The sequence below is a fragment of the Tympanuchus pallidicinctus genome, unplaced genomic scaffold, assembly GCF_026119805.1.
Source record: "Tympanuchus pallidicinctus isolate F22 unplaced genomic scaffold, pur_lepc_1.0 scaffold12, whole genome shotgun sequence".
Classification (NCBI taxonomy): domain Eukaryota; kingdom Metazoa; phylum Chordata; class Aves; order Galliformes; family Phasianidae; genus Tympanuchus; species Tympanuchus pallidicinctus.
Genome location: NW_026294637.1, coordinates 6,531,089 through 6,553,633, shown reverse-complemented (window position 1 = coordinate 6,553,633; position 22,545 = coordinate 6,531,089). Strand labels below are relative to the sequence as shown.

Genomic DNA, 22,545 nt, shown 5'->3' with positions numbered 1-22,545 from the left:
AGCAATGTAGATCTAAATCTAGAAGTTCTCCACTTATGTTACAGTTATTTGTAAGAGCAGAGGAAAGAACTCTTTGTGCCTTATTTCAGACTCAGGGGGGGAAAAAAAAAGGTTGCTCTCTTAATTCAACCTACATGAGGGTTGTCTGGGTAGACTGACATTTCAACTTGAAAGTCAAAATGTGATGCTAACCAGAATCTTCTTGTCATTTGCTTTTGTTTACACAAACTAAAGCAGCATCACTTGTCAAAGCCATTGCAGGTCTAAATTTTTTACTTTCACAGTTAGAAATAATCATCTTTAGACTTGGCGTGGCAGAAATGATAATCACCAGTAGATAGCATACCTTCAGTCAGAACTAGGGCAAAATGCAGGGCGCTATATTACATCCAGATGGAGCTTCTGGGCATGCTGGAATTTGAACAGTCCATTTCAATTATTGTACATACCTGGGAGTGATCTCGTACTTTTTTGGCAAAGAAAGGCAAGAAAAATCAAGTTACTAGCATTTTTTTTTTTTTTCAATACTTCATTTGTCTACTTACAGAATTGTTCCAAGTCATCACTTGTTTTAGATTCTGGCATAGCAGTGATTGTGAGCAATGGGCATGTATTTCCTCCTAGTGTCTGGCAAAGCGCTTGTTGCCTCCAGTAGACCTTCTTGGGGTTCCTGCTTTGTTCCAGGACATCAAGATGGGACTGAGAAAGAAGAAAATAAGCAGATTCATCAATGAGCTCACTGTCGATAAAATCTCATTTTATTCCACTATCTGTATGTCATTATTGGCACTCATTTTATCTCTTGCTAACTTACCAGCTCCTCCCTCCTTCCTATAATCTCTTTGTACATGCCATCAATATCCATGAGCCATTCAGAATGCATCCTCGTTCACCAAGACTGCACATGATATTATTATCTATGTCATTTTACCAGCACAGCTCCTAGGTACCTTTATCACTGCAAAGGAATTTCTATGCATGCATGAAGTCCAGAAGAAAATCACATATTCTTTATGTATAGGCACCATGTAGTGTGTGTGAAAAGTTGTCCTTTTTAGCATTCATAGAACTGGCTGCTTAGCTGTCAAGCATGTATTGTTGAGACTCAAGAACAAGTCCAGATTAGAGGCAATCAAAAAGTTTACATGAAAACATTTTGTATCATCATTAATGGATAACATGAGCAAGTGCATCTTTCTAAGAAAGCACTTAAAAATAAGAGGTTTTATTTTTTTCCCCCCACCAGATTTCATGGTTGCCAGTTTTAAATCATTCTTAACATACAACAGCTTCTTGAGAAATTTGAGAAAATGAATAGTCAAACTAAAAACAAGATCTTTTTGGAACTATTTCTGGTCGCCTCATCAGACACACAGCCCTTCACCACCCACACAGCAGATGACGTGCAGATCTCAGTGGCTCTCTGTCTTCACACTGTAAGTGAAAGTAGCAATGATACTTCAAGTAACCCCACTGCGGGGTGCTGCTAACTGCTGTGGAATACAAGTTGACCAGCTGTCTCTAGACAGGTAGAAATAGACATATTGCAGTATGCATGATGCTAGCAGAACCTTAACTACAGTGCATGAGGACACAGAGCAACCTTTACATTCCAAGCATTTGTGCTAATGAGTCAGGGCTAAATCTTAGCCAACGTTTAAGGGACAAGACATTTATGTTCCTAAAACCTCAAACTTCATCTTTCAAACTGCTTTCTCAGTGACCACTTGAATGTAAACACAGAGCTGAAATTTACAGTCATCTATGCTGCAAAACAATTAACATACTGCTCTATAAAGTAAATTCAATTATTAGACCCATTTAAAGAGCTTACATAGATACAGATAACTCAATATCATGATTTACTTATGTTTCTAATCCCAGTGAAACTTAATTGGGTACAGTAGCCACAGAGATTTCAGCCAGATATCTAAACAATTAACACTATAATATAAAAACAGATAAATTACTGTTCATAAAATAAATATAATTACTAATGGACAAAAAGTAATGAACTGCAGAGTGCACCCAGATCAAATAGGATTCCACAGCATAGTAAATATGCCTGTAACTATTAAATATATATGATATTTTAAAACATTTCCAAATGACTAACTCCAAAAACGAGTTTATCTTCTTCCCCAAAGCACCATATATTTAATTGAGCCCTTGGGTTCCTAATCACTTTTAATTTATTACTGATATGTAAAATCAACATATTCCAGCAGTGGTCAAATGCTTTAAACTAAAATCTGCTGGTGCACAGACCTGATTTTAGTTTATTCACTGCGGAAATTGAAGTAACATGGAAATGTGTAAACTGCATCACTCAGGACATTCTAAACCATTCCAAGCAAACAAGCCTTTTAGAATTATTAGATGCAATAATTTTGCTTTGGCTAAATAGCTGGACAGAATAATCTATTGATCTTTTCCATCCATAATTCTCATTTACCAATTTTTATGGTCCTAACTGAGCCTGAGTTTATTTGAACTTTTCCAGAGGCAAAATTTCCTTCAACTTCAATGAGCATTTTATTTGAAGAGGTGGTGAAATACTTCAAGACTTGGCCCTGCAAGTCCAGGAATAATCTCTTTTTCATCTCTATTCTATTCATTCAGGAGTAGGTGAGATATTCAGTGATTCCCAGAGCATAGAAACTCTCCAAGACTCTCCTGCTTTTTTGCCAGCGGAAGGTAGAAATCAATAACAGTAAAATGATGATGAGGCATCGCATCTCCATAATAAAGTATGGTGACTTACTTCTTCAGTATTACATTTGTCTTCTCCCCAGCAGTATATATGTGCCTTTAAGGTCAAAACCCACTCCTGGGACAGAGCCTTTTCCTCACTGATGCAGAGGAATAGTTGGTAGCCATAAGCCTGATGAGAAGAGTGCTGGTAGGCACAGTTTGGACCGTGAAGGGCTGAGTGGCTTTCTCCCAGATACTGACAAGCAGTTTCTTTAAACATCCCTAATGGGATGCAAAGCACTTGACAAGAAGCTGGTTTTCAAGAGGGAATTAATCTAATTAAACCATGCTGGCAGCATACAGAGCTGCAAGGCTACGAAGTGAGAGAGCACTTTGTACTCTGTCTCCCTCAAAAATCTGTGTATACTTTCATATCTAATAATGGCAAATTAATATCCATGTAAAAATTAGAATAAGCTTTTTTTTTTTTTTTTTTTAACCAAACCACACTGGTTTGGTTTAAGAAATAAAAAGGCTAGCAGGAGAAATTTTTATATATAAAAATATATAAAAATATATAAAAATATATAAAAATCTATAAAAATCTATAAAAATCTATAAAAATATATAAATACAGATATATACACACATATAAATACATAAATATATAAATATATATATATATATATATATTTTTTTTTTTTTTGCTAGAGAGCAGAAATGGTGGGTAAAAGATTGACCTACAGGATCATTCTTCATTTGCGGTAATACCTTTTCCACCCTCAGCACTGAAGCAAAGCAAATCCCAGAACCCCTCATTTCCCTTCTTTTATTCTACTTTCCACTGATATCTTTGGTTCTCCCACATTAATCTGAGAAAATATACTGGATGTGTTTACCAGAAAACTCCCTTAACATCCACTTTTGACCAGAAAAGACTATAGGAAATAAATCTTTCCCCAGAAAGTAAACAAACACCTCCTACTATTCCAATTGGAACAGATGAAACAGCTGGCAAGGAGGATTTGAATGAAACCCAGCACTGTGGTATCACTCTGCTTCTGGGTGCAGCGCTGAAAGCCGAGCTGCTGTCTTCTGTCAGAAGCAGCAGTGAGCAGCCTTCACTTTTGATTTGTCATTACCCTTAGAATCCTCCTCCTCCTATCAGGGGGATACCACATCTCCAAGCAAACGGAAGCATCTTTGGTTTGCACTGTCTTACAACTGTAATGTTTGCACTCCTGCTTATTCCATAGTAAAGTCATTTTTCCCCACAACATTCTGGGCTCTGAAGCTAACAAAGCCTGCAGCTTCAAATAAGACAATGACAGCATCATGATAATTAAAAAACTGCTTGTGGGAGCAGACCTCTATGCTATCACAACATTTCCTCATCCTCAAGCAGCTCCAATCTGTCAGGCCTGCTGTCTTATCTAGATGGACATATCAGCATTACCATCATTGCAGAGTAGGTGTAGGGGTAATGGTAGGCCAGATAGCAGACATCATCTTCGTGAGGGAACTTGATGCTGAAGGTGAGAGTGTAATAGCATTTTCCTCTTGAGCCTCCTCCTGGAGCTGCACTGCAGCGGTAGTGGTTTCTGAAGGAAGAGAAAAAGGGAGAAGTAGAGAGTTATCACTTCCAGACTCAACCCACTGTTGTGCAAAGCCAGGGAAGGCCACATGCAAATACGATCAATCCAATCCCAGTAACAAGAAGGGCAAAAAATAGAACAGTGCTAAACAACATTCTGTAGTATAACAATGCATCTATCAGCTGTACGAAAAGTAGGAAGGTCTGATAAACTGTGGTCCTGCTAGACATAAAAATGTAAGAAACATCATGATTTTAAGCACCACTGAGCAAACCTAGTTTCAGGGCTCTGTTGGGATTCACTGTCCTCACAGGCAGGTAAGCAAGAGAACATTACAGAACAGCATGTAGCAGTGCTGAACACAGCCAGTCCCAGCTGCTCCAGGATGGGAACTCTCATAGGAGGTAAGAAGTTATTTCATTTTGTGAAGGTGAAAATAAAAAAACAACTAATGCTAGTTCACATAGTGCAGTCTAGATATTTAAACTAACATATTCAGCTAACATTGCTGTATTGCTTCCAAGATTCAAGATAAAACTTCTTATTGACATGCCTGAACAATTCTGTACGAAAATATTCTGTGAAAGCTTGAAGACTTCAAAAAGACAAATAACTCACCAGAATATGAAACCAGACATTCAGGAAGACAAAGGATATTCCAGGAAAAACACAGGCCATTTATAAAAACCTTTCAAATGTCATCAATGGCTCCCTCCTGAGTAGGAAGAGGAGGGAAATGGGTTTTTATGGAGACTGCCTACAGAGACTTGACTTCACGTATATTTGCAAGTTAAAAGCTAACCAAAAATCTTCTTTTGGAACTCCCCTCTTCAAATCCTTTTCAATTTCTCCCTGTAAGGGAACATGAGGGTCAATTTCTCCCTAGGAGACAAGGGACTGGGCTTGACATCAAAGCTAGGAGGTCATGAGCCTCACCAGCCAGGGTCCTCTCCCACGGTACCTGAGCAGGGCATGCCCAGGGATGGCAGGCATGTTCGACCATGATTCATGAGTTTGTGGTAATGAGTCCTCTCTACAGCATAGACAGGCAAGGACCAAGTGGCCAGGACAGAGTTTAATTAGGGCTACTCAATCCATGGGCAAAGGGTGTTGGGTGGAATACACAAAGGAGGTTGGTCAGGACCATCGAGGCCTATTAATGTGCTCAAGCCCTTGGAGATCCCTGCATTAAAACTGCAAAATTTTGAAAAGAGCTTCTAAATCTATTCCAAATGTAGTCTCCTGCAAGAGATGTACTCTGATAAAGAGATGACTTGAGACTGAGTAAGAAAGTTTTCTTTCAGCACAGATGAAGAAACAATTCATTCACTTTAGGGAGAAGCTTCACAGCAAATTGCATCCACAAGTACATTTCAAACAATATTTTTCCCACACAGCACCAATTACGCCGTTGTGGAACCTCCTGATTCTGAAGGACTGGGAGGTTTCTTTGACAAATGTTATCATCAACGTTGCATTAAAATGCAAAATAGAGAAGGCAACCAAAAGATGCAATTTCAGCTCCAGAAATTTACAATACTAGCTTATTTTGCTGCTGCTCATTCTTATTCAAAGGGGTGGAGAGAAAAGGTAATTATTCTTGTCAAACTCTCCAAAACAATCAGCTCTTTTTCATACAGAGGACACAATACAATGCTGTTGGGTTAGGGTTTTTTTGTGGATTTTTTTTTTTTTTTGGAATACCTGAATGTAATAGTTAGAAACATGTAAATGATACTGAGCGGATCAATAGACGGTACAGGAACACTGAGTCCCACAGGCAAACCAAAAACCTACAGTTTTATCCTCAGATGAACCCCTATTTTCCCTACATAGAAATATTTACCTAGCAATTTTTTTAAAGGTCAGGACAGTACCATTTGATCTAGATCTCATTAGTTTTAATGGTGAAGAATGATTAAGAACCATTCCTGTATTGTGGGGAAGGAAAGGACTCATCTCCCTAGCCTCTAGCTACAGTCAGCATTACTTGGAAGGCTAGATAACCTCATAAGATAATTTTCACAAAGTGCTGAGATCATCTGAGTTCTCCCATCCAAATTTGTATTTGTGCTCAAAGGCACTGGAGGAAGCAGGACTTTGCAGGAAGATACTGTCCATATGGTTTCCATACACATTTGTGAAGTCTGCCTGCCTGTCCCTCATGGGTAAAATCTAGTAAAATCTTATCCTTCTATCATCAGTAATTCTGCAGCCAAAAAGCCTCTCCTGTCTAAAATGGCCACCTAGCCCAGAAGCTCTGCACCACCAAACATCTCTGACCTTGACAGTACCCTAGCAGACTACACTTCTTTGCCACTGTAGTGCTCAGATCTGATGATCCTGAGAGTACAGATGCACAGCTCTCAAAGTGCTTTGCAGTCTATTTCATTCTTCTTTTGAGCCTCTCTGCAATTCCATAAAACTACCCAGATGCTTCTACACTTTGAATTTGTGAGGCTTCACTGTTCTTCACTCATATGCCAGAAAAACCACCTGCGCGTGCACAACGTAAACGGTCACGTATTCCTACAGCATATAATCTGTTCACCTCACAATCCATCATATGATGCAGTAACTCTGAAGGAAACTTTAAAAACAGCATTTCTCTTTCTTCCCTCCCTCTTTCTTGCAGCTGCTGACACTCTGAGATGGTTCTTCTGCTTCCTTGTTACCACACCAGGCTAATACTTTTTCTTCAACACTACCCTACCAGCAGGAAACCCAAATTAACAAGCAGGGAAGAGGCCATTATTCTGGGCTATTCTGGGCTTTGCTGGTGCTGCAGTGTTTGTTGCAACACTGGCATGAGATTTATTTGTCTCAGTAGGTGAGCATCGGTGTTATACTCCACTTACATGCCCTAACTTATCCTTGCCTACTTATATGAGAGCTGAGATCATCTTTCCTCATGCATTTCTACAGGACTGTGCATGATGAGGGCCCTATCCTGACCAGAATTCTACAGTATTACTGACAGTTATAACACAGTTTTCCTAATGAACTGAAACACCATTCAGCAAGATCTCATCTTTGGTCTGGAGAGTGCAAATGTGTTTTCACCTTTCATCTGTATGGCCTTCATGGAATTAAAAAACAACCATAGCAACATCTGTTCCTCACTACTTTATCTATGTTCTCTTTCCAAAAGTGCTCCTAAAGTCTCACGAGCTTTCTAGAAGATAATGCAATTGTTATTAGAAGGGAAATAAAGAGACCAAAGGATGCTTTCTTCCTTTTTAAAATCATCTTACAAGTTGTATCTACCATGCCTTTCAGTCACTTAATAATAATTAAATCATTTTGCTTGCTGCTCTCCTTCAGAAATAACATACAGGTAATATATTTTTAATACAGCTATGATGACAAGTTAATAACAATTATAATAATACTTATCACTTACACTGTGCAGTAATTTTTTGAGCTTAAACCTTTGCAAGCATTATCTAATTAAAACTTGCCTCCCATTTATCTGGGTAGTAGGTAAGTGACTAATTATCCGTGTCGTATAGACTAGGAAAGTGAAACATATACAGTGAAGCTCTTGGCCAAAGATAGACACAAGCTGGTAAAGGAGCTAGATTCTACCTCAGGAAATACAACAAGTCTTGCTCATCTTATCTTCTAACTTCCTGCCTGAAGAACTTAATATAGTCAAAAGTACTGGCAGGTGATGGAATACACAGCAGTGTATCAGCTTAGACTAAAACGGCAGAAGAAAATATCTGGCTTGGATTACTGGAGTGTTTGAAAAAAAGCCTAATTGGAAAATTAACTGTTTATCACCTGCATCCCTTTGTCCAAAGTCCATCTACCACTTGGAGCTTGTTATGCTCATTTTACAACGTGTCCTGATGTGGTACATGCACTGTGTTTTAGTAGCACTTTGGTTTATAACAAAGTAGTAGCATTTAACAATTTACAGCTCATACCTAAATTCAGCTGTTACTTTGGGGCCTGTCACACTAGAAATTGGAAAATACACCACTTCCCCTTCAAGGCATATCCAAGTTAAGGCACTTTTGTTCTCCTGGGTGTAGGCAGAATCCTATGTAGGCAGTAGAATGCTCCCATGAGCATCTTGCTACTAAGGCTTACACTCATGCTACGAACATCAGGCGCCAGCAGTGTCACAGCATCTCTCATGGATATCATCAGAACCAAGATGTAGCCTGCTAATGACGATGCCTTATAATGTGATTATAAAGATGCTGAAGAAAAAAAAAGACCTAGTTCTGACACTGCTATGGCCACCAAATAGCAAAGTCTTTAGTGGTGGTGTGAGAACAAAACACTCCATGTGCCTCATTATTATCTGTGGAGTAACTATTGTCTGGAAAAGCTAGGGGTTTTCTAATATGCCTAGAATGAGCCACGAAACCAAAAGGCACAAGCATGTTGTCACCAATTCAGCATGCTGCCATTGTTCCTCAAATAATTTGCTGGAAAGTAATATTATCCAGTGCATAAAAGCTGCCAAGACAGCAAGTGAGTTAGATGATCTTATAGTAACTGCAACTCTGTTTATCATGGGTGTATCCTGTCACATCTTGGAGAGGCAATAAAATAGAGCAGAAGCGTCACTCAGCCTCCTTTTGACAAGAACTCTGCTAATATTCTCTGCAAAATAAAAGCTCTCTTGTAAGACATATGGGAAAGGTACGCAGTGACAGAGGTGTGCCACAACATTCATCTTTTTTGAGTGAAGTATCCCATCTTCAGCAAAGATGAATGTCAGCAGAGATGAGCATCACTTGGATATTTCGTGAATATGCCTTTCCTCCCACTGTCCTTCAGCTCAGAGGTTGCCCTCAGTGAGAGCTGTGCAGCAGAAACAATTAAGGGCATTCCAAATTCATGAATTTGGTAGTTTTACCTGGTAAAAGTAAATAGATGAGGTCCCCTGCAAAATCTGCAAGTCCGTCCCCCAGGATATGTGACCAGAGTGAACAGAAATGAAATGAGATGCTCTCCCAGAAATACAAGCAGCGTGGTATCACTGCAGTGATCCCATCTTCTCCTATTCTGAAGCCATCATCTGAGCAACCACAGACGTACTTTGCCCATACTCCCTACCCTAGCACAGTTTCTCATTACTAGGAATCAACTTGATAATCAATGAAACAGAAGGGATTTGACGTTCAGCAGAGGTGAGAGTTCATGTGTATCTGTAAGAATTCTTGTGTACACAGAACATGTACAAACAGGGAATGAGACAGACAATGAGTAGTCATCCTAGATGAACATGTTGACATATACATATAATTCAATACAAAATTAGAAAACACCAAATCAATACAACTCCATTCTTTCATATTCTAAACAAGAATCAGATTACTTGATTAATTGTACAATCATGGTTTAATCTTGGAAGTCAGCTGCTGTTTAATCACTTCACAGTAACTATCTTGTTAATGACAGGATAAGCCATTGCTATATGGTAATTAGCACACGAAGCTTGCCCAGCTTGCATCTGCCGGGCTTGCTCATTTTATCTTGTATCCAGAAGCCCCTACTGGAAGAAACCAGAGGTTGCAGGCATGCAAAAGGAATCCATTGCACCACAGTATGCTAGCTCTCAAGAGAGCAGCTTCAGAAACAGAAAAGGTGATGTGCATAAAGGTTAGTTTAGGTTTTCCATTTAGGGAAGTTTCTCCCTTCTAGGGGAGAGAATTCTGCACGTGCCCTGTTCTCCTAAAAGCAGATTTCAATGTCTCACTTTTAGCTGTCTCCTGAAGTTGGGGGCACACAAAACACAGAACTAGCATCAATTTAGGGGCATTTAAAACACGGCACTGTGGTTGGAGGTTAACAACATCTATACAGCTAACAGGAGGAGAACTGAGGAGCTACAGACTGTTCACCACTACTTACTTGTAGTAGCTGATATCATGTCCTGCTCGAAGCCAGCGAGGCCTGCCCTGGAGAGCTTCCTTCACTGAATACAGAACCAGCTGCATGCCTGCAGAAAACAAGAGTTTCAAGTGACGCGACATCCCTGGCTGGAAAAGACAGAGATGGAGAGGAAAAGGGAAAACAAGAAGGATTATTATTTTCTCTGTGCTCTCTTGGCAGACAGTTAATGCAAAGTAAATATATTTCCACGCTTGGTTCTACTGTAATCATGTCAGTCCTGAAAAACACTGCCAGAAGAGAGCTGAATTAGGGTTTGTTAGAAAATAAATAATCCTGCTGGCCTTTGGAAAGGAAAACTTCAGCTGTCCTGTTTACAAACACATAGAGGAAGGGATAGAAGAGAAGAATAGGAATCAACATATCAAACAGATCAGTGATTTGTTTAGTACAGTATTTCATGCTTGGCTGCACTGTTATTGAATCCTTAATCTTGCCAGAACATTAGAGGCCTTGTGGTGCATCTGGAATTATACTTTCAGAAAGAAGCAAGAAAAACTGTCCTAGAGTAAGTTTTTAAACTTTCAATTAGACCTAAATAACACCGATTATTATGATTGATACTGACTACATTGAAGATCTAAATGCTGATAACAGCAGCATCTGTCTTTGTACTGCATTATGCTGGAAGATGACTTCTTCCCGACCTCCAAAACATTACTGTTTCAAGCCCTGAGCTATGCAGCTCCATCTGAACTGTGCAGCTCCATCTGAACTGTGCACACGTTTATTCACAGCTCCATGAAGCAAGCCCATTTGCAGGCCATTTCTCTAGCAAATTCTTTCACTCTGCCACCTGCTTGCCCTGTTAGCGGTACAGCAAGGATCCTGCCTTTGCAGAGAGGCACTGGGTGGCCCTAGAGAGGTGTGGGCTTAAGATCTACACTGCTTTCAGCATCCTAAATTCCACCTCCTTCCTTTCCCTGTGAGTGCAAAGCTCCACACATAACCAAACTGCCTCAACAGTAATGATTGATACTGGTCTGACATCTTATTTCAGTTTAAAATAAATAAATAAATCCGCTTTTCCTTTCCATTTTCCCCACAGAAACATTCCATTTAGAAAACAAACACAAATCAGGCTTATGAGACAAATCTCAGTATTTTCCAGGCTGGAATTCATAGGTGGAAAAAAGGAAGGAGAGAGGTGGAAGCTGCATTTCCCAGCCTGCCCTGCTCCTTATCACAACTGTTTCACAAAATGCCTTTTCTGCTGATGTGAAAATTAGGCAGTGCTATCCAGCTGGGAGCAAAAGGGAAGAGAAGACTCAAAACAGGCTAATAATCAAGAGCTGTAAATTATTGCCACTCAAGGCACTGAAGTCTTAGTATTATGACATGGGCATTAGCCCAGGGAAGCGCAAAGGAAATCCAGCAAGTAGGCAACACCTCTTTCCCACAGTCTGTGAATATCAAGCATGTGCTGGCAGGGGTGCTGAGCCTCACTCACCCAAGCTGAATAAGCTGGAGCACTTGTACTGCCTCAGTGCAGCAGAAGCAACCCACAGAAGAGCTGTTTTAACAACCAGTCCCTCCTATAAGCCATGCTAAAGCATGTCATGATTTACCCTCATTACAATGAATGCTTTTTCAAATGTTTTTCTTTCAGATATGTATTTTTCATTGCATGCTTGAACATGCAAGTCATGTCCAATTTCAGTTTGCAAAAAGAGGTGAAAAACATTGACAACAGACAAAATAGCAGTTATAAGCAGTCTTCCACCAAAAATACTCAGAATCTCAAGCTATGAAGACACCAGTGGCTGTATCAAAGCTAGCAGTGGGGTTTGCAATAAGAAGGACCTCAATATACTTCATTTTCAGGCTGCCACCAGACACACCATTTTTAATGGCTTGCTTATTCAAAAAGCAGAATAAGATGACAAACACAAAATTCACTTTCATTTGGGATCTATATGAGTACTTGAACTTCAGGCCTTAGGGCTAAAGAGCAAACGCCTTATAATTCATTATGCCACTCATCCAGCTAGTCTCACAAATACAACAGACACGTCATTCCAGCTCCTAGTGCTATTATTTGTTTTAGGTACACTGATCCTGAGAGTGTTCCCCTTGTGATGTTGAAGGTTGTATCCACAGTGCTTCAGAAGAATGTGAAGTCTGATATTAAGGACATATTAAACATTCTGAATCTGGTCTTGAACTGGTGTAAATTAGCACAGCTCCATGGAAACAAATGAAAAACTCTCTATGCCAGCTAAGAATTCAACCCACAATCTTCATGCAGACTAAATAATTTTTCTGCTAAAATGAGCACTGAAAGCTCGGATTTGCCCTGGCTATTTCCAAGCAATGCAGACTTTCTCCTGACAGACTATGACAGGAACTCAAAGACAGCTTTTTACTGAATTTTTTGTATCAACAGAAGTCTCATCAGATCTAAAGGCAGAGAAATGTCTTTCAATAAACCCAAAAATCATTAATATTTGTTTGAGCATTATCTTTATTTATCTAAATCTTATTAGAGCTCTTCAAATCCTGTGCTACTCATTCAATCCCAGAAGATCCCCTTTCTTTCTTCTTCCAACCCCAGTGCCGTTCTTCCTCAGTTCTGGTTTCTAATCAAAGAACAATGACCATTTTTTCCACAAATCCTATCTCAATACATAGTTCGCTCCTCAGTTGTCTTGAGGATATGGAAAGGTTATTTGTCAGACCTAAAATAACTCTTTTGGTGGATTTCAGTGCAAATAAAATGAAGCTTACTGTCTTCTTTATAGACGTGGAAATTTCAAAACCCTTATGGGATGCAAAGTACATCCATGTGAACAGAATGCTATCCCAGTTTCCCAAGAACTCATACCGTAATTAAACTGGCTATTGAGCTTCTCACAGTTGATAACATTGAAGCGATAGGGAACTGCTGATTTCATGCCACGGACTTGAAAGTAGAACCACTGGTGATGCTGGCTGGTGTTCACATCTGCATTCATAATTAAATCATACTCAAACCTGTTAATGAAGACAAAGAAATGGTGTCCATGAACATCCTACCAATCCACTACTGAATCTGCTGAATGCAACCAAACGTTAACTCTGTCAAAGAGCTCCATCGAACCAGTGGCATCCAAACACACCTTCAAATATTCACAACATTTTAGTCATGTAAAACTTCACGAGCTCTGCTTTCTCACTCCTGATTCTTTCAGGACATCTAAATATTGGCAGGTATCGTAAGCTCTGCATCATAAAACTTGCTGCCCTGGCTGGTGCTTTCAGAACCCAGAAGAACCCCAGCACGTCATGTAGTGAACAGAGTAGAAAGCCTGGCTGGGACACAGCCACTGCAGGAATACTTACTCACGCACTTGGATGGCTTTGCGAAGGTTACCCGATTCAAACTTGGAGAAGAATGTCAGACAGCTTGGAGCACCTGGGCTTGAGTGACTGCAGTAATTCAAAGCAAAGATACCAAATAAGCAGGTTGCTTCAAAGACAAGTCCACCCCAGCACCTTTTGTATATTAATACAGCTTTTTATAAGCTCCTCACAAGCAAGACCCTGAGAAGCAGCAAGAGATTAGCAAATCCACAATCTTTCTTCCAGCATCCTTCTTGACTCTTGCTTAATGATTCTAAATTTCATCTTCTTTTTCTTTCCCAGCAATCACTTTTGTCCCAATTCTTATTGCTCTTCATTCTAGTTACTTTCATCCCTGACTTATTCCCACCAGTTCATTAATTACACAAGCCAGCTCTATACAAGCTTTCCATTGTCTGTGATTAGACATAGTACAGGGCAGATGAGAAGGCCACAAATCAGACAAAACTGCAGTCAGTTTCAAAGCAAATCATTTCCCCAGGGCCATGTGCCAGTACTCTACTCCTGCAGTAAACATTTCCTGTTGGGCCTTGCCTCCTACATCACTTCTTGCATATCTTTATCTGAGGTTAACCAAGTAAAACTGAGCTCACTAGCAGCACTGACAGCGCCACTAGTTACAATTCCCTGTGTTTAGTTCACTCACCTGGGCTCATCTAAATCAAAAACAGTTCTTCCAATCAAATCACAAGGCTGGATTAAGCGACGAATATCATCAAGAACTTTGTCCCTAACAAAAATAAAAAGGAGAAAAAAAAAAAACCAACAAATTGTCACGACACTGTGAGAAGCCTCAGTAAAGGTAACCTAGAAGAAATGTGAAAAGGCTTAAAAAATTCTTCTGAAGGACTGGTAAGAAGAGTTCAGATAATTTCACATAAACTTCACCTGTGTTTACCTATTTACTTAACCATGAGAAAACTCATACTATATTTCCATTACTACAAGTTGCCTTTTGGATGAAACAACTTATTCTACACAGTTTTTACTCTTTGCAATATTCAATCTAGTCTGTTTTATCCCTGGTTTCTTTCCAGTCAATTTCAATCCTCCAACTGGCCAGTCTTGCCCCTATAGGAAAATATCTGTCGTAACTTTCAGACCCACTCATCTGTCTCCCAATCTTCCCACTCCAAATCAGTCTAAATTCTACTCATTATTAAACTGAGGTTCTCTGATCCCAAAAGAAGATCAGATGTGGAATGCCAGATTTACTTCCTGACCTTTGCAGCAATCACGTTATGCCCTGAAGCATAATATGATTATTCCCATTTTAGCTGTACAGTTACACATTATTACAATCACAAAAGCAAAGCTCTTAGAGCAACAGTGCAAGAAGATGGGATCATGAATTTGCCTCTAAACAAGACTTTTAGCTTTTGTATTTGCTACAGAAAGAACTCCCTCTAGATGTCAGAAAATAGTGCTTCTTCACAAACTCCATTTGGTTAGTGTTCATCATCTTTAAAGTTTAGCTCAGAGTCCTGTACATTCAATCTCTTTGTTGTTTGGTTATAAACTCCTATGTCACTAAAACAAAATGCAAACTCATTGCACACAGTCACAGATGGAACAGAAACAACAGTGGTTACAAAGAGAATTTCCTCTCCCAAATACAGCTTTTCCTTCCACTGTGCACCTGAAATGACAAGAGAACAGAAACCTCTAGCAATGCACCAAAGGGAAGACTCATTTTCATTCTTTTCATCGCGTTGCATGCCATAACTCTGGGTCTCGGTCTATCTACTTTAAAGAAAAGGCACTCACAGATGTTTCTCAGTGCTCTGACCAGATTTGGGCCTCATTGCATACATAGCTACACTGATACCGATATATTTATCAATAGCTAGGTTAATTAATACCAGTTTAGAATATGAGATAGGTGAGTGTTCATGGACTCACAGAAGCCATAAAAATCTCCCTCTAGCATGGCCTCTGCATGGGCAAATTCACCATTCCTCCACTGACACACAGGACGTCAATATCAGAAACAGGCCTGATGGTTTCTAATCCTGTTCCCAATCCAATCAGATGTAAAACCTAAATAAAAATATCCTGATGCGCAGCCTATCTTCCTGTGGCAAACAGTCCAACATTTGTTCTATGACTTCCTAGGCAACTCAGAGATGTGACAGTCAAAACCTAATCACATTAAAGCAGTCACCTTTGAACTCCATATTGCCGATCCAGCATGGGCGTGCCATAAACAGGAGGCTGGTGGCCCCAGAAATCAGGGAATGCCAAGTCTCTGTAGGCTGGTATGGACTTGGTACATTTGGCCCTGGCTATGTAGAAGTGAGGGCTGTGGAATGGAATATTCCCTTGGTGTTCCTCCAGAAGGTCTGTCATTATTTCTGCGGTCTCTGATCTGACTCCAGAAGTAGGATCAATTGAAGCCTCACACTCAGGGTTAAATATTTTTTTGTACCAAGCAGCTTCTTTGGGGAGGGGACATGGAGAAAATGTATGACTCTTGGCTGGCTCTTCTTCATAGGAATTTGCATTTTGGACTGTTTCAGCAATCTCTCTCTTTTCACTGAGCAGACTCCTTGAGCATTTCTCCTTCTTTATTGAACTCTGCAGTGAAGCTTTGAAATCCTTCTCCCGTGGATCTGATTCTGCCTCTGTGTCACTTTGGGTCCTCCATCTATGGTTTGGATCTTTCACAGAATTACCACTTGGAATGAAATGAGATGAAGTGGAGGGAAGATTCTCAGCCCTGTCTTCTGACTTCTTCTCTTCTTCGGACTCTGAATCAAACTCCTTTAAATTTAAAAAGCAGAAGAAATTAAAAGAAACTTAAGGACACAACATGCCTCCCTCCAGAGAAAACCTTGCAAGAAATAAAGAGAAAATATTTATAGATCTTCCAAAATAATAAAATAATTTATCCAATAAGACAGCCAAAGTAGAACTACCTACCAGAATTCCTTTATCCACAAAGTTGTTTCAATGGTAGTCCTCCAAAAATAAAAAAGATCAGATTGAGTAATATCTGATCAAAACCCACTGTTATCATAAATTTGATAAATAAATATCATATCATTAAACATCATAAATTTGATAAAGATAATTCACAAGGCTTTTTTTTTTTTTTTTTTTTAATTTGATGTTACAGCAGATGAAAGGAGATCAATCTATCATTATAAACTCCACCCCTGTTTTCATGCAAAAGTATATTTTAATCCCATTTAATTACTTATGGACACAATAAACCTGACAGCATTGTACATATAGGAGATACATTCATCCAATGGTCTTTTTTCCATGTTCATATTTGAGCCTCAGCTTTCAGCTTTCCTAAATTCACTCTGAGACTTGTAATGAGTGCCATACTCCTCATTTTCTTGCCCCAAATTGCAACAGAGCAATTTGAATGGTGCATTTCAGTGGCAGTGCAATCTTCTCCATCACTTCTTTCAAACCACTAGTTGACAGTATTTATTTTCAACATCTCATTCCAATCTTGATATTGATGTTGAAATTGCCAGCAAGGATACAAATTATTATCTGACAGATTTCTCATGGGGCAATTGATTCAGTAGCACTTAGTTAATCCATAGCCAGCCAAATGTGCATCAAACATCATCGTTCTCTTTCTATTATTCTTGATTCAGGCCAATAGACTACAGCAAAAGGTCTTAATCTTTGTTTTTCCAGCCCTATAAGACACCTGGGTTTGCTTTCGCAATGGGCTTGCCTGGTTATCTGCTGTCAGTATTTCTTTTCAAGTAATTCTTAACTTCATGAATACTTATATTATATACTATATAATAAGTATATTATATATACTTATAAATAAAGGAAGTCATGCCATGACTGTACCTGAAAATTACGGGAAAGTTCTGGACACATAGCTTCATATTGCCCAAGCTCTTCCTCTGGCCGGTCAAGCCCTGGCCTTGACCTCAATTTGTTTACATCTGTCTCCAAATCATAATCCTACAAAAAGAGAGATAAAAAAAAAATATGTGCATATTTAACATGACCCATATTCACTTCTACATGACTGTAAAAGTAATAATCTGCATAACATTCTTTGTTTCCATTACCACACTGAATCCTACAACTGCTCCTCCCAAACTCATGTGGGCTGTAAACTCAATTAACATCATGGAAAATGGAGGCACAAAAAGAGAGACTAGACTGTGAAAAAGGGAAATTTGGAGTTTTGCTATCTAGGAACATACCTGGAAAAACTGTGAAAAAGCACAGTTAAAAAAGCATCTAGACCCACTTACTTATACTTGAACATATTTAATAAGCATGTCAGCTTGAGAGGATCCATAATAAGGAACATCAACAGCTACTGGTTGTTTCAGGGTACATCAACAATTTCCCTTATGTTGTGCAAACCAATAGTTATATGCTCTCCAGACACAGCTGGTAATATTTTGATTCAAAGAAACAATATCATTTTTAAAAAGTGTATTTACCAAGAAAATCCCAATAATACACGAAAGAAAAATGGCCTCGCAAGCTACTGGCAAAATTGGAAAGCTTGACAGTTCTACCTTTGATTTAGTCAACCAAATGACATCTCTAATTAAACAGAATGGCCCAACTCAGCATCAGAGTTTGCAGGAATCAATTGCTCATATTTTACATTTCTCCCTCAACGTTGTTGATACACAGCTTTAAAACTTGCCCAATCAATATTCTGCACTTTACCCCTAACAAAAAAAAACAAACACAACAAAACAACAACAAAAAAAAGCCAGCAACTTTTAGATAGTTATCACTGAAGTAGGGATAAGAATTATATCTGAATCTTTCATGTTTAAAAGCTGAACCATGCATCTATGTGCAATGCTCTGTATCAGATCTCAGAACCAAAATGAAGTTTTGCTTCAGAAGTTATCTCATTGAGAAAGGTACACTGAAAGTTCATTACTTATTCCCTGCTTCATCATGGGAGATATACAACCAACATACAAAACAGATAGTAGTTAGAACTCATATTCAGAGCAAACTCTTAGGCAAAAAAGACCAAAGAAATGCTCACTTCTGCTTGGTAAATACATATGAATAATGAAATGGAACAGAAGCACATGGGATGTTTCTGAATGAATAACTAATTAAAGAAGGAGATAAATTCTCAGGGAGCCTTATTCCTAATGAGCATCTTGATGAGCCCTAAAATACAGACAAAACATACAGATAGAGCCAAGTTAGGATGCTGAGCTACTGATAGGGTTTTCATTCTTGTTTTGTTAGTTTTTATACTTCCTTTTTTTCATCGTGTGACAAATCAAATTAATACTTGGAGAAAAACAGGCAACAAATGAAACAGCCCTTCCATAGAGGTCTCAATCATACCTAAGTAGTCTATGTTTGCAACTTTGTTTCTTCCCAAACCAAAACCCTTTCCCTGGACCATAATACTTCACACTTGCGTATAAGCTTGTACGTGTCTTCAGAACAGAAGTTTGCACACTCAGCTCATGGCTAGTCTTCTTTCATTTGGTTTGCCAATTAGATCATGGCAGAGAGAGTGTGCAAAGGGAGAAAACAGAGGTATTGAATATTACATCTTATTACTTGTGTGCAGCAGCAGATGATGGACGTATCTAGGTTCAAATGCCTCACCTATAGCTTAAATGAATTAATCTTTCTCTTGCAATAGGTGCATAGCCCAACTGTGCACTGATATGGGAAGAAAAGGAGGGTTAGACTTGCCTAGGTGATAAGCCTGGTAATTAATAGGACAAATGCAGGGGACTCTCCACTGAAAGACAGTCCTTTCTCTTTTTCCATCTTTCAATTATCATTGTATTATTTTATTATTCATATAGCATACCCATGTGGAGCACATACATCTACATTCTCTGTTTAGATGATTTATCAGGATGTCAAAATGGACAACAGTTTATTCTCCAGTGTATGAATGATAAATAAACTGTCATTTACATACTTACTTCCTCTTTACCCTCCACATCATCTTTATTCAGGTCTTTCTCCATGTCTTCCTCACTATCACTTTCATTATCATCTGCAGAAGAAAGATACAGGCAAATGCATTCAATCTAATATCCCTCTCAGGCCCTCCACAGCAATACGTGCCATCTCATGTGAGGCACACATGCCTTCCAACCAACACAATCCTGATTAAAGCAGATTCCATTTCTTAATCTGGTATAAATGCATTTGGCACTAATTCTCACAGTTTTTAAAGCTCTGTTCGCTTGGAATCAAGCACTGCCTTTCAAAACCATGAGAAATATCACCATGATATGGATCCAACTCTTATTACAAAGCCACAGAGATTTTCTGCTTGGCTGCAATGACATTACAGGATGCTCTTAATCTATATTATCTAGATTAGGGTATTTTACTGCTATCATCATTACGGTATCTGAGTATCTTCCATGTGCAACTGAAAGCAACAGAAAAAATGCTTGTGCATATCACAGAGTTTACTGTTTCTTTGTTTCTGTGGAGGGGTTGTTCTGCCTGTGCTCCAGTTCTTACTTCCAGCAGGTGCCGAGATATATCATTTACTCAAGTTATTTGCCTGCTATCTGCTTTTATTTTAGAAAGGAGAAAAGATAATACATCCCAAAATTATTTACTGAGAAAACCAGAAGGCAGTGCTATCCCCAGAGCCATGCACAGGCAGTTGCCTCCATCTCTCTTGCTGTCATGGAACTGTGGCACTCCCAGCCTCTGCCACGCTCATTCTGTTCCATTACTTTTTGAATCACAGATGGATTTATTTACTTATACTATTTCAACCATTTATTTTAATCTTTTCTCATTTATTCTCCAAACAGAACCTCCAAGTGTCAAGAAGATGTGGGGGTGGTTCTATCCCTAATGAGTATCACTGTAATCCAGGCTAATTTTAACTACAAACCTCAGGATAAGGCAGATAAAACTCCTTTCCCCAGACACTACACTTAATTCTCACATCACGCTCCATTTCCTCCTACCAAACTCACCCTTCAGCAATTTACCTTCAGATCCCATACATGGACGTTCAGTCTTGACGTTCCCAGGAAGAGGGAAGGAATAGCAACTTCTCACTGTCACCAGAGGCAGAGGCTCCTTGGGGTAGCACTTCCGTAGAATCTGAGTCACAGTGGTTACAATTGGATCCAGATTCTTGCAAGATAAACAGTCCTAAGAACAAAAGAACAACAGTATTAAGAGAGCCGGTGCCTCTTACAATTGCCCAGCCTACTGCATGTGATCTCCTAGAAATGTTCTTCTGATTGGAACATCAAACCATTACTATCACATAGGGCTCTTTCCCCCATTTACAAAAAAAGTTAAAAAAAATAACAAATAAATAAAAAAAAAATAAGTTCTGGAGTCTATTTCCTACAGAAATAATGGTTCCCAGGGGATTTCTACTCTCATTTAAAAGACCCTCTCTGTTCTTCAACATTTGAGTCAGAGCATGCTGCATCCATTAGAGTATAAACAGTAGCACTGAAGAGATAAATCCCTTTATACAGATATGAAGTCTTGCAAAGATCCTAAATTTTGAATGTCAATTCACAACAAAATCTATATTTCCATATCTTTATTATTGCTGTCTCCAGAACTACGTCAGAACTAACACAGGTAAACCAGGACAGCTGCACCATCTTATCACTGTTCTCAGTACACTCTCTGAATGAGAACACTTGCTGTTCTCTCTTCTATATGGTTAAACACTGGACCAAATAGCCTGAAAGAACACCACGTATCACCTAGTCACAAAATACTGAATTCCTTGAGAATCTTAAATCTACTCCTACAATCCAATGTAGAAATCAGAAACATAAGGAGCTATGAGTCTCCAGATAGACTTGAAAGTTTTGGAATATTTTTTTTTATCTGTATTTATTACTTCACTATAGACAAGTGACTACTTGGTCTCCATTTTATGCCTTTCCTTACTGCTTATGAACCAGGATCATACATGAGTTTCCTACCTGGACTCCTTATTTTTACTGTAACAAGAACCTACCAGAGGGGCACACGTGCACCTTTAATGTAACAGTCAGGCAGTTCAGATAACTTATTAATGCTGTTGCCCAAAGGCACATTGCCTAAACACACACAACGTTCACAAAACCAAACCACCTTATTTTCCAAAATCTTCACATTTCCCCAAATACCATGTATATATTGTATCCATGCCACAGCCTTCACCAGGCTGACTGATCTATGCAGCATCCTTCTTGAGGTTACAAGTTGTACCACGCTTACCAGCAAGCTGATATATTCAGTGATTTGGGACTAAGGCTTAGCCCATCAGAACAGGAATGCAATTCAAGCAGCACAAATGTGCTGTATGTCTGAAGAGGGATATTAAAATAAGTTCTAATATCATCTAAAAACTTTGGTCTCACTTCAGTACAGATAAAATGGTGCTCAGTGCAACTGTCTCACAGTCCATAGTCAGGACTCTGGCTGGACAAGAATTCAGCAGATGCAGTAAGAGGTCAGAAGAACATAAAGTCCTTTTTAATAAGCAAGAACAGAAAAATGGCTGGGTTGATTTTTTTTTTTTCTTTATTTTTTTGTTGTTGCTGTACAGGATTTTAGTCTGTTTTCTCATGTATGATTGAACAGCATTATAAGATTCAGTGGGATTAACTAGGATTCCTGTAGGGAGACTAGAAAAATCATCTAAAGCTGACATGCTTACAGGACTCGCTACAAGAATCTTAATATGTATTTCTGGATCTCTGGCTGCTACAAACAAGGGTGAGAAAAAACAATTTTGAAAGCATCTCCAAGGAAATTCTAAAGCAGTTAGAGCAAAAGCCAAGGAAATTGATTTCTATTTCAAGTTCACCCGTTCATATGGTATTTGGGTGCCTTAAGTTCACTTGTTATTGAAGAAAAGATAAAGGAAAGTTTGCATGTGGGGACAGAACAGCCTTGGCTATGATTTACTATCCTATAGAGTTTACATGCTATCATTTACTAAGGAAAACTGTTCTGTTTTTACTAGAACACAGTGAGTGCTAGGCTACAGCCATCTTAATTCATTTCAACATGAATT

General features: G+C 39.0%; 1 protein-coding gene across 6 annotated transcripts in view; it reads right to left on the bottom strand.

Annotated features, from left to right (window-relative positions):
- AGBL1 (AGBL carboxypeptidase 1) overlaps positions 1 to 22,545 on the bottom strand; it is a 478,919-nt gene that overhangs the window by 400,130 nt on the left and 56,244 nt on the right. For 5 of the 6 annotated variants that reach the window (XR_008203809.1, XR_008203808.1, XM_052672162.1 and 2 more), the window contains 10 exons: positions 20,486 to 20,666; positions 19,463 to 19,536; positions 17,370 to 17,486; positions 15,709 to 16,307; positions 14,191 to 14,274; positions 13,524 to 13,610; positions 13,027 to 13,175; positions 10,164 to 10,251; positions 4,151 to 4,295; positions 546 to 699 (listed from right to left, as the gene is read on the bottom strand). Coding sequence is in view for 4 of the 6 variants with exons in the window: in XM_052672162.1 (XP_052528122.1) it covers positions 546 to 699; positions 4,151 to 4,295; positions 10,164 to 10,251; positions 13,027 to 13,175; positions 13,524 to 13,610; positions 14,191 to 14,274; positions 15,709 to 16,307; positions 17,370 to 17,486; positions 19,463 to 19,536; positions 20,486 to 20,666 (1,678 nt within the window). In the remaining 2 variants the exon portion in view is untranslated. The remainder of the gene's footprint in view (positions 1 to 545; positions 700 to 4,150; positions 4,296 to 10,163; positions 10,252 to 13,026; positions 13,176 to 13,523; positions 13,611 to 14,190; positions 14,275 to 15,708; positions 16,308 to 17,369; positions 17,487 to 19,462; positions 19,537 to 20,485; positions 20,667 to 22,545) is intronic. The other variant, XM_052672163.1, reaches the window with a different exon arrangement.